This window comes from Agelaius tricolor, unplaced genomic scaffold (assembly GCF_023055355.1).
Source record: "Agelaius tricolor isolate 1412-34295 unplaced genomic scaffold, bAgeTri1.0.p SCAF_12, whole genome shotgun sequence".
Lineage (NCBI taxonomy): Eukaryota > Metazoa > Chordata > Aves > Passeriformes > Icteridae > Agelaius > Agelaius tricolor.
In genome coordinates, this window is record NW_027269272.1 from 11,261,328 (window position 1) to 11,276,371 (window position 15,044).

At 42.1% G+C, this 15,044-nt stretch overlaps 1 protein-coding gene across 1 annotated transcript in view; it reads right to left on the reverse strand.

Annotated features, from left to right (window-relative positions):
* Nucleotides 1-651: 651 nt before the first annotated feature.
* PID1 (phosphotyrosine interaction domain containing 1) overlaps nt 652-15,044 on the reverse strand; it is an 88,296-nt gene continuing 73,903 nt past the window's right edge. Inside the window, exon 3 of the mRNA XM_071437572.1 lies at nt 652-5,802. Within this exon, the coding sequence (XP_071293673.1) occupies nt 5,326-5,802 (477 nt within the window). The 3' untranslated portion in view covers nt 652-5,325. The remainder of the gene's footprint in view (nt 5,803-15,044) is intronic.

Sequence of the window (15,044 nt, forward strand, 5' to 3'; positions counted from 1 at the left end):
AACAGAGTATGTAAAGCACAATGCAAATCAAAGCCTAACAGGTAAAAGTTACCAGTTAGTGCTATCTTCCCACTCCAATGGTGGAAGTTGGGAAGGAGAGAGATGCTCCAGTCTGCACAGTAACTGCCCCCTGAGGAAGGGAGGTTCTAGGGAAGGGTGATTCTGCATCATGTGACAGGTACAGCAATTAAGAGTCACTCCTTTGCCATCAGAGCTGGGACTTTTCTGTGCCCTCCCACCCTCTCCCTCAGGATTACCAGCCCATTGCCAGTTCATCCCATTTGCAGCACAGTCAGCATGTGCAGCATCCCACCTGTGCTTCCAACACATCTCATAACCCTTTTTCAGAGAAGGCATTGCAGTACACACGGTAACATACAATTATTTTCAGTAAATCATTGTATCTGCTTTAACAGCTCTGATCAAAATTAATTACAATCCTAACTGCAGAAATTCTCACAGCACTTACAATGAACTGCAGCCACACAAGAGAGGTCTTCCCAAACTTCAAGGAAATCAAAGCAGACACTCTGCACTGCAGCACAGGGGCACAGTAGGGGCACAGTACCAGCGTCTGTGTCCTGCTGGGGTGGGAGGGACCACCCCCCTGACAACCTGGCCTTTCCCCAGCCAACCATGATCAATGGCACATTGAGAGAGAGGAAGCATTTTAATGGAGTTCAACAAAAAAGGAACTTTAAAAAACACCCTGTATCTGTTTAAAATTACATTAGAAGAAAGGTATAATGGTATAATGAGTATTTCTACTTTCACTAAAGGATATATTCTTTTACTGTAAACTCCGGTCTACAGGACAACAATCATACATTTAAGTTATCACTTCAAATTATGTACAAATTATTAACTCACTGCCACAGGGAAAAATGAGCCTAACCACGTATGATTCTTAGAGCAGCTAATTGGGCATGGAGTGGGATAGCTCTGGTGGTAAGTGGTAAATAATCTATATGGAACATCAAATTTTGCATGTAGGTAGACAATTTAATTTGCTTCCTACTGTAAAAGGGAAAACCTTTTAATAAGTAAAACATTCATCTCGAGACTAACATGCAAGACTGCCTTCACACATCCACCTGCTGTTACATATGTCCATCATACACAGAATATTTAACAAGGATCATGTTTCAAGGTGTGTATGGATATGTATGAACAGATATATCCATACATGTGTATAGAGACACACAGAGAACCCTACAATTAAAATAAAATTCTGTCAATTCACTGATACAGAAGTCTCAAAACTTCCTTGAATAACACATTTAAAGTTTTCTAAGAGATTGATAAGGGGTTGCCACTGTATCAAAGGCTTCTCAATCACATACCATTTATCTGTATGTTTTAGGAAAACTGAATGAAAGTCATTGGCAAAATCCAACTGCTTTTTCATGTAAAACTGAAGTCATTCCCTACAGAAAAGCTAAGGAGTGGAACCAGCTGCAGAGGGTTTTGTTTTGTGGAGGTTTTTTGTTGTGTTTTTGGTTATTTCTTTTTTTTTTTTTTTAACAAAACAAAACATTCAGCTGTTCTTCGGAGCCTTTGAGTTTAAACATGAAAGAAATTGCTCTCTGCCTTTCTCCATCCCCCTGGGCTAGAAGCCCCATGCACATCTAAGCAATTCTCATGCAATGTATGCTCACTAGTGCAGAGTGTTGCTCTCCCCTTGGCACAACCACCATTCACTCACAGCTCCACAGAAGACTTGGTGGGAACAGAAGACATTTAGACTTCAGAGCTTGAAAACTGAACAAATTCACTCTATACAGAGTTACAATTTCTCTTTCTTAAGGTAGTTAGAAAAATGGCGAAAATCACCTTGGCATAACTGTGGTGATGTTACGTAGTGGCATTGAGGCGTAACGACCTAAATGCTTTTTCCACACTCCTAATAACGCACAGACACTCGGACCCTTTCCACTCTCCCCTAGAAGCACAAGAGGGAAATAAATCCTTCGCATGTTTTCCTGGCTGACACTGAAAGAACTCATCAACCCACAGCGGGATGCAGTGAGATCCAAAACTGGACTCTTTGTAGTTGAACAGGAACAACTTAAGCCAACTGGAAATTACTCTTGATGGAAACTTTGTGATTTTTCTTTTCCAGCAGATTAATTGAAGTAAAAGTTTAACTTGATATTTCATTCCAGTATCTACTGGCAACTGATAATCAGTGATAACTGCTATGCTAGCAATTCACAATTGAAAGCATTTCTCCTTCTTGCAAATGGCATCACACATTTGGAATTGATAATGCAGAGAGATTTGGCCTGAATTCCAAATTATCTAAGGATCCAAACTCATGATACTGATTATTTTTCAAATCTCATGTTTTCAAAGACAAACTGCAGTTCACATTCTCTAATATTCTCTTGCATGTTTGAACTATTAGAAAATAGCTGGTTCATGTTTCAAAGGGTCTGATTTTCTAATAAAAAGACTAGAATTTTCTCCTTTATATTTTATTTTTTCATGCAAAATTCTCAGCTAATCCACCGCCTCAATGTCATATAGTGAGGGACCCAAAATTGGACAAAACACTCTCAAGGTGCCGCCTCACCAGGGCCCAGCACTGGGGGACAGTTGCTGCCCTGGTGCTGCTGCCACAACACTGCTGACCAGATTTCTGTGTAGTTGCACTCTGGCCTGGACTGGAGGGTGAAAAGGGCAGACTGTGTCAGCCTGAAAGATCACACCCACCCCATGACAGGAAGACATACCACTCTCCTAATTATTTACTCCAGAAATGGAAATGCCAAACTCAAACCACCCACTGCGGTTCTCCGTACGGCTGGCAGGAGACACCTCAGCTCCCGTGTGAGGTGGGCTGGCAATCTCCTGCCCCTTCCACACTCCAACAGCCCTTGGCCAAGACCTGGGGCTCACACACAAATCCCTCTGCTGTCAGCAGGGACATCTGGGTGAGAGGACGGAATGAGGGATTCCACACACCCATTCATAGCAGCTTTGGTGGCAGAGCATCCAAACAAGTCAGGAAACTAACATATAAATACAGCTCTGAGCAAAAGAAAATAATTTGTTAAAAGTTGAAGGAAATTTGGCTAATTCTGCCTTTGATCAAAAAAGCAACTATATACACAGCAGGACACAGATTTTTTTTTTTTTTTTGACCAGCATTTAGTCCATACATGATTCCCCACTTCCCAGTACACATTGTGGGAAGAAAAGGAGAAATCATTTTTTAGATCTGTATTTGGAAACACTGAGTCATCCAAAAATTCAGAGAAAAATTAGAAGCTGCCAGCATTGTGGTATATTCCCCATCCTGCCATCAAATGCCCTATTTGAACCATGCTGTTATTTCTGTAAGGAAGGCAATACTGCTCCCACTCAGCAGAGCCCATTTCAACTGGTCAAGTTGGGAGTGGGGGTATCTCTGCCACCTCCTGCTAAGCAAAAGTTATAAATCATGTCCCCACTCCACAAAGTAAAAAAAAAAAAACAAAACCAACCCCAACTGACCAAACAAAAAAGCCCAAAAAATCCAAAATAATCAACAAAACCAGCCAACCAACCAACAAAAACCACAAAAAACCCAACAAACAAACAACCAAAACACAAAACTCCCTCATAACCAAAATAAAACCTCACAGAAATAAATAAGCTAAATATTGAAAAGAAAATAATATTAAAATGTTAACAGCAATTCTCATGAAGACTGATGCAATAATTAAATGGAAATAAATTAACATTTCCATTCCACTAAATGAAATAAACACAGAACCCACACACACAAAACCACAGAGTTTATATACCACAGAGTTCATATTGGAAAGACAGCTTAAAACTAACAAGGTTTAACTCAAAACTTTTTTTTTATTAAAGTATGAATGCATTTATGCTGAAGAACAGTTTACATACATTGTAAAGCAACAAGCATATTTTCAAGAGGTGTGGGCCCTCCTCAATACATCTCCATGCTCAATCTACATGCTTTACCACTGGACTCACACATACACTCTCACATACAAACACAGAGACACAAAACGCAGACACAGAGCTATCTGCTTGGATTAGCTTTCTTTTAAGGCTTCTGTAAGGTGCCCTAGTGCCCCTAACATTACCATAATTACAAACGAAATTGTACAAAGGAGCAGCATTACTTGCAAACTATTGATCTGCTCTCAGCCTTAAAAAATATCAAGTGAAACAAGTTTTTCCTTTATTTGAGTTTTATTAAACATCTGCATTTAAGAAAGGCATGACTGTGTATCTGTGAACAAGGAAAGATACGGGAATCTTAATATGAGGTTCGCAACCAGAACAGATGTTCAAACCTGACTCCTAAGGGACCATTTCCTTAGATCTTTACAGTGAGGCAGCCCTGTGTGGTGAGACACTGCCAGCTCCATCCCACCAGGGTTGCTCGACCAGCAATGCGGAAAGGGGGACACAGAGCGGTGCCCACCGTGCTCGGATCTCGTCACACCTGAGGTTGATGAGAAGTCACAGTTCTAACACTGACACACCCAAGCGTCCCTCAACTCTTCCCAGCGGGCCCCCTCCTGCGGAGCACATCAGGGTAGGATAATGCACAGACAGCAGGGCTGACTTGCTGAACCCCCAGCCACCAGGGAGTATTTCTGCCCACCCCTTTTTGGTATCCTGCAGTGAATAGTCTGAAACTGCATCTACTAGTGTTGGGTGAAAGACGTGGCAGCCAGTACATTAAGAAAATAGGTACAATGAATAAAATAAAGGATAGCATATGATATAATGTGTACATACAAGCATCTTTCATTTTTTATCTGTGAAATGTGAATAAACTGCAGAATGCCAGGCCATTAGTCTAAAAGGCTGTGTATGGCTGTCTTAGCCTACATATGGTCAAAGGATCTGTGTGGTGTATCATAGGGAAAGATTCTTCGGGAACCATTAGGGCTTTCCAGGCCTACTTGCTCTTGTGCATCAGCATCAGCCTGCAGCTAGGAATGCCAGAGAAGCAACTAATAAAATTGCCCGACCAGTCTTGTAAAACAAACAGGAATGACTGCACTTCATGGTATGCACCTGAACTACAGAGACAAGAAAGGGACAGTGATGGGAGGGTGACAGAGGTGGGGGAGGGAGATCTTCTTCTCACTTTTACAACAGCAGCAGATTTCAATGCAACGTAATTACTTTAATGACGCATATCTGTAGGTACCAAATTGCTCTTCTGATTTAAAAAGCTGGTAAGACAAGTGTTTGGCAGTCCTTTCATTACCCAGTTTCAATTGTTGCTTATTCATCTATCAGCTCTCATTCCCTAAGCCATTTCTGCCTTTGCTGAACTGTGAATGACCTCAGTCAGCCATCGTCAGATTCAAATTCATGAGACACTTCCTCCGATGAGCTGTTCCTGTGGATCCGGCCGTCGCTTTTCATGCTGTGAAAAGTCTTCTTAAAGGCCTCCATCATGGCATGGGCCAGCTTCTTGGCCTCCAGCTTGCTCTCACACTCCACAGCGTGGCAGTCCATCTGGTAGGACAGGTCATCGTTGATCTCCCGATAGACCCAAGCGAAGATGTTTGGGCTGACGTTGTGGTCAGCAGTGCAGTAGGCTATACGTGCTACCTGAAAGGTATCCATGTGCACTGTCGCCTCACCTTTGAGGTCCAGATGATGCAGCCAGACTTGGAAAGGGCGAATTTCCAGAAGGGCATTAGCTGGGTAAACATCCTCCCTGGTGAGCGTGTGCTTCTTCCACAATTCAATAACTGGTTTTTCTGTGCAGCCTGACAAAAATTGCATCCCTGTTGTGGAAACCTTACCCAAATATGTAACCTGCAAAGAAGAACAAAGATAGGTGAAAACACAGAGAGCAGACTCTGGTGGTACTTTCTGCCATCCCGGGGAGTTTCATTGGGGAAATAAAAGCACACACCTGCCCTCACAAGCTCCCTGATTTCAGCATCATTTTCAGTAAAACAGTTTTCAAACTGCGTTCCAAATATTTGCTTTTGCAAATGCTGACTTCACCATTCCAACCCAGAGATTAAAAATGCCCAAGTGTCTGAGTTTCAAGGCATTCCACTTTCTTCACCTCCCCTAGAAAGCTCAGCTTTAGAGCCCATGACTACCCCTAAGCTCATCTTAGCAAGTGCAAGTGCCACTGGAGCAGGTCCCAGGTAGCTGTGATGCAAACCATGTCTTTTTTTTTCTTCATATTTTCTTCAGATGATTTATCTGTATCATATTTCAAACATTAGTATTAGGGAGATGGAGACAATCTCAGTTTGATAATGCAAGGTTGCAGGGGGTCAGCAAAGCATGATCACAGTAGAGGATTTTAAACTGAATGTTTCTTTCCAAAATGATCTTGTTTTTCCACCACTTCGGCTACTTCTACTTAAGTATTAAGCCAGGAACAGCTCAAAGCCATTCAAAACTTTATCTTTGGGCAGGGCTGAGATATTTATTACATCAATTTAAGAAAATATGCTGTTAAAAAAATCTAGTAATAAATCTACCTAAGTTTAATCACATCATCTCTCTGCTTTCCTGTCTAGTCCTTTTGAGTAAATACCCTGTTAGGCAATCAGCACAGGAAAGCAAGGTGGTTTTAGGGCCTTTACAGAAATTTGTTCACCAAATGTCAAATTCACTAGGAGGTCCACATGAAAATTCTGTATTAAGCCTGTGCAGAAACATTCCCCTAAATCTGTGCAGCTACTAATGAGGCTTCCTTCCACTTACAGCTGAATGGGAGATTATTTTATCTGGGAAAAGGGATTTTCTCTAGGAAAGACAGGTCAATGCCACATAAATGCAATTATGTAGATTATTCTATTTATTGCTGTTGTCAGGATGGTGCATTTAAGAACAACTATGTGAAAGCAAAATTGTTCCTCATTTATCTCTTGCAGCAGTAACTGCTTGAGATAGAATCTTTTACCCCTTGCTTGATGTCTTAGAACCTCTACATTTTACTCAAGGCATTTGGAGGAAAAAATAATCACATGCACTTTTCAAACTAATTTCTTCAAAATTCTGCATTAAACACACAGTATAGGTTATTTTTATGTTGTAAATGTGTTAAGAAATGTATAGAAAACACAAGGAATGTCCACATTTAAGCACATTAAAAAATCATACCCACAAGAAATACGGGATTTGTAATCCATGCAAACAGTTTTCCACAAGAAAAATATTTTGCTGCAAGTTTCACACGTTTTGTTAAACTCAGAGGCCTAAATTAAGCCATAATTAAGGAAAAAGCTTACAAAACTTTATTGGAAGTCTGTGTGGCTTAATCATGCTTGCCAAAAAAGCAATTTCCTAGCACTGACATTTCAAGATGGGAAGTCTTATTCTTTGCCTATAAATATTCATGATTTGCACTGGGAATACATTGAATCTTATAAAGCTTTGTATTTTTTTTGGAACAGTGGGAAACACAACAGCTAGAACAGTTAACAAGGCAAGACCTACCAGTGTTTTGCCTTATTTTATTTTATTAGTGATGAGAGTTGAGTTCCCTAAAGTACTGTAGAAAAACTTAAAAGAAAACCTCAGTTCACAGTGCCAACTAAACACATACAAACAGCACATCCAGGACCAAAGAGGAATGTGTCTACAGCATACTGGGGGGTATTTCAACATATATCCAAAGTCAGATTGCTTTGAATGGAGCAAGATCATTGTGCAAATTTGCACATTCAATATATTTTCCAAAGGTTTGCTCAGCACTGCTTCATACTCACAAGCCAGCTAACAAAAGACAAACACTGTAACCTGACACTTGGAGTCAAATTCAAAGCCCATTTCAGCGTCAGAAGTCCTTCACTAACTACAAAGAGATTTGCACAAAGCCTTTAAACCCCGAGGAACAGTGAAATTGCCTCTTGCTCGTGCACTTTGTCACTGCCCAAATACAGCTTTGAATCCCTGGCTGCAGGGGAGAGCTGCCACCACGGCAACATTTTATCCCCCCAGCTGCTGTTTGGAGAAGCCCAGTGTCACCTGGAGACCACAGAAATCAGCACCTCTCAGGAGTGCACAAGAGGGGATGCAGGGAATTGTTTCACTGCTGGCTTGTCCTAAAGAGGAAGCTGTTCCCAGCTTGTGAGCTGCCCTGAGCAGCAGCACGAGGATGAGGAGAGGGGAGGAAAGCAAAGCCAACTCCATCCAAGGCAGTCAGTGTTGCTGAGCTCTGTGCTGCCAATTCACCCCAACACACAGCATCAGCTTCTGAGCATGGACGACTCCCAGGTGATGCTCGGACTCCTTCAGCAGCCAAGGAGCAAAATCAGAGCAAGTTGTCACACAGCGGCATAAATTGAATTTAATATTCTCCTCTGTTCCTCTGCAGCAGCTAACTGCAACCTCCTGTTGGCCATCAATCAGTGTGTGTGGCCTGCTTAAGAGTGGAGCTGCAAAAAATAATGGACTTCCCTAAAATAAAGCAGTTGTATTTTAAGAAAAAAAAAAAAAAAGCAGTGAATTACTCTGTAAGCAGCCAATGCAAAAGTAACTAATAATAAGGATGGAATTCTGGCTTGTTTACCAAAATGGGATGTACTGGTCTGATTCACTGTCCCAGTTCTGTCACGGTATAACTGTGTAGGAACCTTTGGTAAGTTGCTTCTTTTAACATCACTTTGAACCTCCATTATATAAATCTGCTTTTCCTTTGAGGACACATCCATAAATATTTATAAGGTGCTTAGACATTACAATAAGGAGCTCACAGGAAAGAATAAACAAAACCTCAACTTTAAAGTTTCTCCTGTGTTGTGTCTTATATAGAAACATCTACACCTACTAGTGCTGTTACTTTTTGGTTTTTAAAATGAATTATCCTTTTTTTTCCTAGTTGAGATACAAGCATTTGACAAGAGTAGCATCACTGAAGCTCTTGGTGAAGACAGATGTCTAACATTTCATCACAGCATGGCCCCCTGCTAAAACAGAACAGGGATACAGGGGCTGGGGAGACACCTCCACTCTTTGACCCACAGAAAGGTACTTCTCCCTGAGCTCAGAGTTACAAGGTTATTCCACAAGCAGTGCTCCCTGCATTTTGGCTCCTGCCTTGACACATCTCACAGCATATCCACCTTGGTTTAAATGCTCAGAAACCTCTGACCACACCATTGCAGTGAAGCTAGTACGGTACAACCATCTTCCTTTTCAATTTCCAAGTCTGCCAACCAAAGGTCAAAGACCAGATAATTCCTTTCATTATCAGTTGGAAAAGAAAGCTATTTTGAGGCAAAAATTCCCACTGGTGGCGTTTCCCATTAAAATCATTGATATCTCATCAGTGTGAAGCCAGCAGGTATTATAAAAAAAGACCCCAAAAAACCCCTGAATTTCATCTTTAAGAATCGTAAGAATGAGATGCGAAGGGCACAGAAAGACATTAGTAGTAGCAGCAGTAGTGATGTTGTTACAGTTGTCATTGCACATACAGAAACACACTGAAGTGCCTGAACAGCATCAACTCCACAGCTTTACTGACCAGAGAGTGATCATTGACAAAGACAGGCAAGGCCACGGTGCAGGCTGAAAGCCACATCTGTGATAATACAGCTCTGACCACCAGCAAAAGTTCACCAGGACTGAATAATGCTTTTTCTTCCTCAGAAACTCTGCAACTCACTTGGCAGCAAACATCAGTCCAGAAAATTACTTATTTGTGCAAGTGTGGCATGTCCTATAGCAAGTGTCATCCTATACACAGTGAGGCCAGGACCTTTATTCCCTCCCCTCTAGGGTTGTTAAGCGCTGGAATGAGCTGCCTGGGGAAATGGCGGAGTCACCATCCCTGGAAGTGTTCAAGAAACAACTGCTCGTGGCACAAAATGCCATGGTTTTTAGTTGACAAGGTGGTGTTTGGTCAAAGTTGGATCTGATGATATTGGAAGTCTTTTCCAATCTTAATGATTCTCATGATTCTGTGATTCTAGCCTCGGTGCAAGGCAGAGTAGCTACAGGTTGGTTGCAACAAGTAAATTATGATCAAGCTGTTTCAGCTTTTACTTGTTTTGGATACTATTTTAAGGGAGAAAAGGAATGCAAATTCAGTTCAATGCAACTGTGTTAACCTTAAGCAGTGAAGGCATATCCTATCATATCTTCTACCAGGGATAAGAGAATATTTCTTTATGGCCCTTTTAGTCCTTTGTGTGTTCCATCTGTTCCACAAATTTCTGGAAGATACATACATCTCACAAAAACTTCTTGTGCATGTTAAAAATTATCCACATCCTTTCCAGCCATACTATGGCAAATTTCATCCTCTGGCAAGCCACTGTCACCAAGCATGACATAAAATAGTCTTGAGGCTTCAACACCTCTATGCTTGCAAGCATCCAAACATTTTGTAAAAGCCAAAATGTTCTGAAGAGATCCTTATTTCACCCTAGAGATTTGCCAACACCAGTGTCAGTATCTGGAAAAACTGTCCTCAACTGAAAAATGCTGTGCCTTTGCCCTTTTGTAATGCAGCTACACACCCATGTGACACATAGAGATGTCTCATGTCAAAGGACATGAAGAATAATTGATGTCATTTTTCATGCACTCTCCTGGAAAGACAGAAATATCTGAGTATTTTGACATTGTTGTTTTCAGCCCCTTCAATCCAATAACATGGGGAAAATATCTTTTAATAACTATGTTTAAGAGCTTACCAACTTTGAAAAGACCAGTAGAGCAGCTGCCATGGACATTTAAAATTCTAGCACACTATGATTTGTCAGAATTAATAAGGGTTTTTTTCTTTTCATACCCTTTTCATACTCTTTCATCATTGATCTCACATTTTTCACTTGCAATTCATTGCAGATAAAGAGTAGCTCAGCTCCTGCATGTGTCGCTCTGACCTCAGATGTGACTCCCCAGTGGATCATATATCCATACTGCCCCTACCTTACAAGCCTCACTTGGACACCTGAAGTTAGGCAGTCATTTGACTTTTTCTCCTTCTGTTCCCTATCCTCAGCCCATAGACATCAGTGCTCCAAGAAATCAGATCCAAGCTCTAAAGACCCATAATTACTGCATTACAGGAGGACAAATGCTCTCTTGGCACAGGAGCTTGGCACAGGGACACATACCACACAGGGTTCTCGGCTCTCTCACTATTCAAGACCATGATCAAAAGACTATATGTAAAATTAACTCCTTGTTTATTTATTTAATATAAGTATTTCTTCCATACTAGATAAGGAGGGTCTTTGTCAGCAAAATCAACACAGAAAATGAAAAGAAAAAAAAACATTGAGCACTGACCTTCAGCTAGCAGGTATTTATTTACTCTGCATATTTGCAGTCACTAGAGGATCTTGACTCTTGTGCAATCTTAGTAGTAGGTGACTGTCTCTTTTGTTTATCAGTGTTTTAAAATAAATATTCCTTTAGCCTCAAATTTGGTCTAGTTGCTACTGATTATGTTTGATCAAGACAGTTTGCCTCACTTAAATGCGAGGCAAGCAGAGGTAATGAGACATTTTCTTCCTGAAAACAGAACTGCTCCTGTGGCACCTTCAGGATACGTGGCAATGAAGAAAGTGACTGTATGGGTCTGTGTTAAGATGCACAGGTACAGACCCTCCAGTCAGCAAGCAAACCATCACAGAATCATGGAGACATCAGGGTTGGGAGAGACCTTTAAGATCACACAGTCTGACAATCCACTCAGCACCACCAGTGCAACCCCTACACCACTGAACCACATCACCCAGCACCAGATCCAGACACACCTTAAACACCTCCAGGGATGGCAACTCCACCTTCTCCCTTGAAACCTGTTCCAATGGCTGAAGCTTGTCAGTTCATCCCAGCCAAGCCAAGAAACACCAGCCCAAAGATCAGGTAAACCTGCAGAAGTTTTAAAGAAGAATGCAGAGGAGATTGGAAGAACAGCAGCCAAAAGCTGGTTTAGAAGGATGTATGCATGTCTTGTTGAAAATTGCTGCAAGAACACATAGATGGAGATGCTCCCTGGGTTTGCAGCGCAAAAGCAGATGCAGGATGAGAAAGTTCAGGCACATATGGTCACAGCCAGGACACAGCAAGCTTCATCTCCACATCATTACAAGATCTGGAAACCTCTGAAAGAAGTTGCTACCTCAGTTGTGCTCAACTTCACTGCAATGACAGTGTGCCCAAAGCCCCCAGCAGCACCTCCAAGCTGAGTGGCTGGGGAGAATCAGGGCTCACCAAAGAGTCACAGATTTGATGGCTGAAACTAGCTTTTCTTTTATCCTCAGTGGAGCTGGGATACAAGTGGGACAGGCCTGCAGCATGCTGTCCAACAGCTTGGTAAGTCCTGGCACAGCTTTCATGTCAATAAAAGCAGATTTAGCTGTAGAGTCATTTTCAACATCTTTAATTAACACATCCAGCTCCAGACACAGCAGGAGTGCTCTGTGCTGGACAGGGTACCTGTCTCACCACACCAGCTCAGCTCTCCTCAGCCTAAAGCACAGTGACTCAGCCTCAGGCTGGCAGCTTGGGATTTAGAGCCAAAAGCTGCTTTTTGGCTCTGAAGGAAAAACAAAAATATCCCAGACATTCCACTGGATCACTGAGCAAATACCACAAACTGCATTCAAGCAACGTTTGCTTAAGACCTAAAAAATAACTCAGTCAAGTCAAAAGGCTGCACAGTTTCCCTCTGCCTGTCACTGATTCCTCACCCACACTGCCTGTGTCCAGCCAAAGCCTTGCAGCACTAACACAAGGGTCTTTGTGGGAATGGCAGGGCTCCTCAGCACAAAGAAATACACAGTAAATGCAATAATGTCACTTACAGAAATATGTGAAGAACTGTTTTATTTTTGAGACAAAATTCAGAGGGAGAACAGACAGAGCTAGGCAACTATTTAGTGGAAAATAACCATCAACTCTTAGGGCTGCCCACTGGATTAGGAGAGGAAAAAAAATACATCAGTGGTTAATGTCTGATTTATTCCAAGGAATCAAAGGATAGCTCCAGAAAAAGCTGGAAGCATCAGCCCCTCTTCAGCAGTTAAGTCAACAGCATCTGAGTCCTTTTTGTGGGACCAAGGCTGAACTCAAGTCTTACAGTCATGCTACAATTCCCCCTTGAAAACAAAAATAATAAACAAGCCCAGCAAGAAATGCATTTGGCTCTTTACATCTTCAGAACTCCTAAGGAAAAACAACTGCTGGGCAGCAGCTGCTCCAGTTGCCATCTGTCCCCACAGCCACGCTCACAGCAGCCCTTTGCAGGTGCTTTTATTTTCCCATGTGTTTCTCAGCTGTGACCGTGCAGCAGATCCTGCCTTAGATGCCCCCCAGGAAGGGGTCACCACACAAGTAAGGGATAGCACAGAATAGTCACTTTGGATATAGTTCCCCAACTAAATGCCTTTGAAGGACAGAAGAGCTTTCATTTTTAGTCCATCATTGTTCTTTCAGGTTTTACAGCCCCCATGCTTCTCAGAAGCTGCAGCAAGCACAGGAGAAGGGAGGGCTGGGGCACTGTGAAAATACCTTTTCTTGAAAAATGCTCTTCCCCAGTAGAAAGAAAAACATAATACCAATTTCAGTGCTGCTGCTTCTGAAGTTGCCTAGGAAAGCCCTTTAACATGGCAGCAGGCAGAACAGGTGAGTTACTGTGATCCAGAGTGGGTGTCCCAACGTCCAGGCCAGGGCAGCATCTCGGGAATGGGGCTTCTCTGAGGGCAGAGCTCACCCAAGAAGAGCTACTCATTTCTCAAGCACTATGCAGGACAAACGCTCCAGGAGCTGCAGATGACTGGCATCAAAGTGCAGGGCACATCTGAGATAATGTCCCAACTCTGAGTAAGACACCAAAAGCACACAGACATCTCAGAGCCCCTCTTCATAGCTAAATAAACCTCTCATCTTCCCAGAGGAGAGCTCTGCCAGGCCTCCCACTGATGGCAGTTGAGGAGAGGAACAGAAGACAAAATATAGAATGCCCACAGGAGGGAACCCTCCTTACCCTATATGATCAGCCCCATCAGCAACACTACCCCACACTGCTCTAGGAGGACATGGGAAAACACATCAGCATTTGGCAATTTTAAGATTTATTAAATAAATAAATGTACTGGAAGAGAAAAAATTTACCCTTGATGGCTTAATTTATAAGCTCTGAGAGGAAAAAAAGCCAACAAGAAAAAGCCCACTGAGTCCACAGGCCAAACAGCCAGTGTGGGGTAAATAAAGCAGAGAGCCAAACTCTCCTGGAATAGAATCCTGAGAAGCACAACCATCCAAGCTTTTCACCTTTCATTACATCAGGCTGCTGCTCAGCAAGTCTTTTTATAAACTACCCCAGGTATTAGAATACTGCCTTCAGTTAGATCTAAGAGCATCTAACTTATACCCAGTGACCAGGAGTCTCTGCCTCACCAGCAAAATAGTTAACCAAGCCCAAATACAACCTCTGCAAGAGCCAGCTTTGCTCCCTGCAGCCTCCCATTAGCAACAAAAGGATCGCCTCTTGCATTTCATTCTCCACTGGACAGGAAGCTCTTTTTGTGGTTTGGCTTGCAGGGATGAATCTGAAATGAAATCAAGTGGAACTGGCAAACTGCAGTGAGCTTGCAGTCAGAGACTCTTTGGTCCTGGTGTGAGTGGAAGATTTACACTGCACTATTTAAAACTCAAGAAATCAATTTCATTCTAGCAGCAATTTAAAAATGTTGTTGTTCAAGACATAACTGAATGAACAAATACATCCATCACACATAACCTCAGCAGGGCTGCTGGACACCCTATTGTACAAGTCAATGATTACTTTTATTCCCAAATATTTTCTTTATGTTGCTATTTAGATCACTTTCCTCCTTTGTCTCCTTTCATTGCCTCATGTAACTCCCTCTCTTTCTACTCAGTTACTGCTGGGTTGAAATTAATATTTGAATAAGCCAGTTCATTTCCCATTGTCCTTCAGGAGTCTTCACAGGCAAGGAGAGAGGTGGATGCAGCCAGGAAGGTGCCATTATTGCAATTTCTTAAGTTCCTTCACACAAAGTCCTTCCAAAACCTTTCCTCTGCTACCTCAAAACCTTCTCACCTCC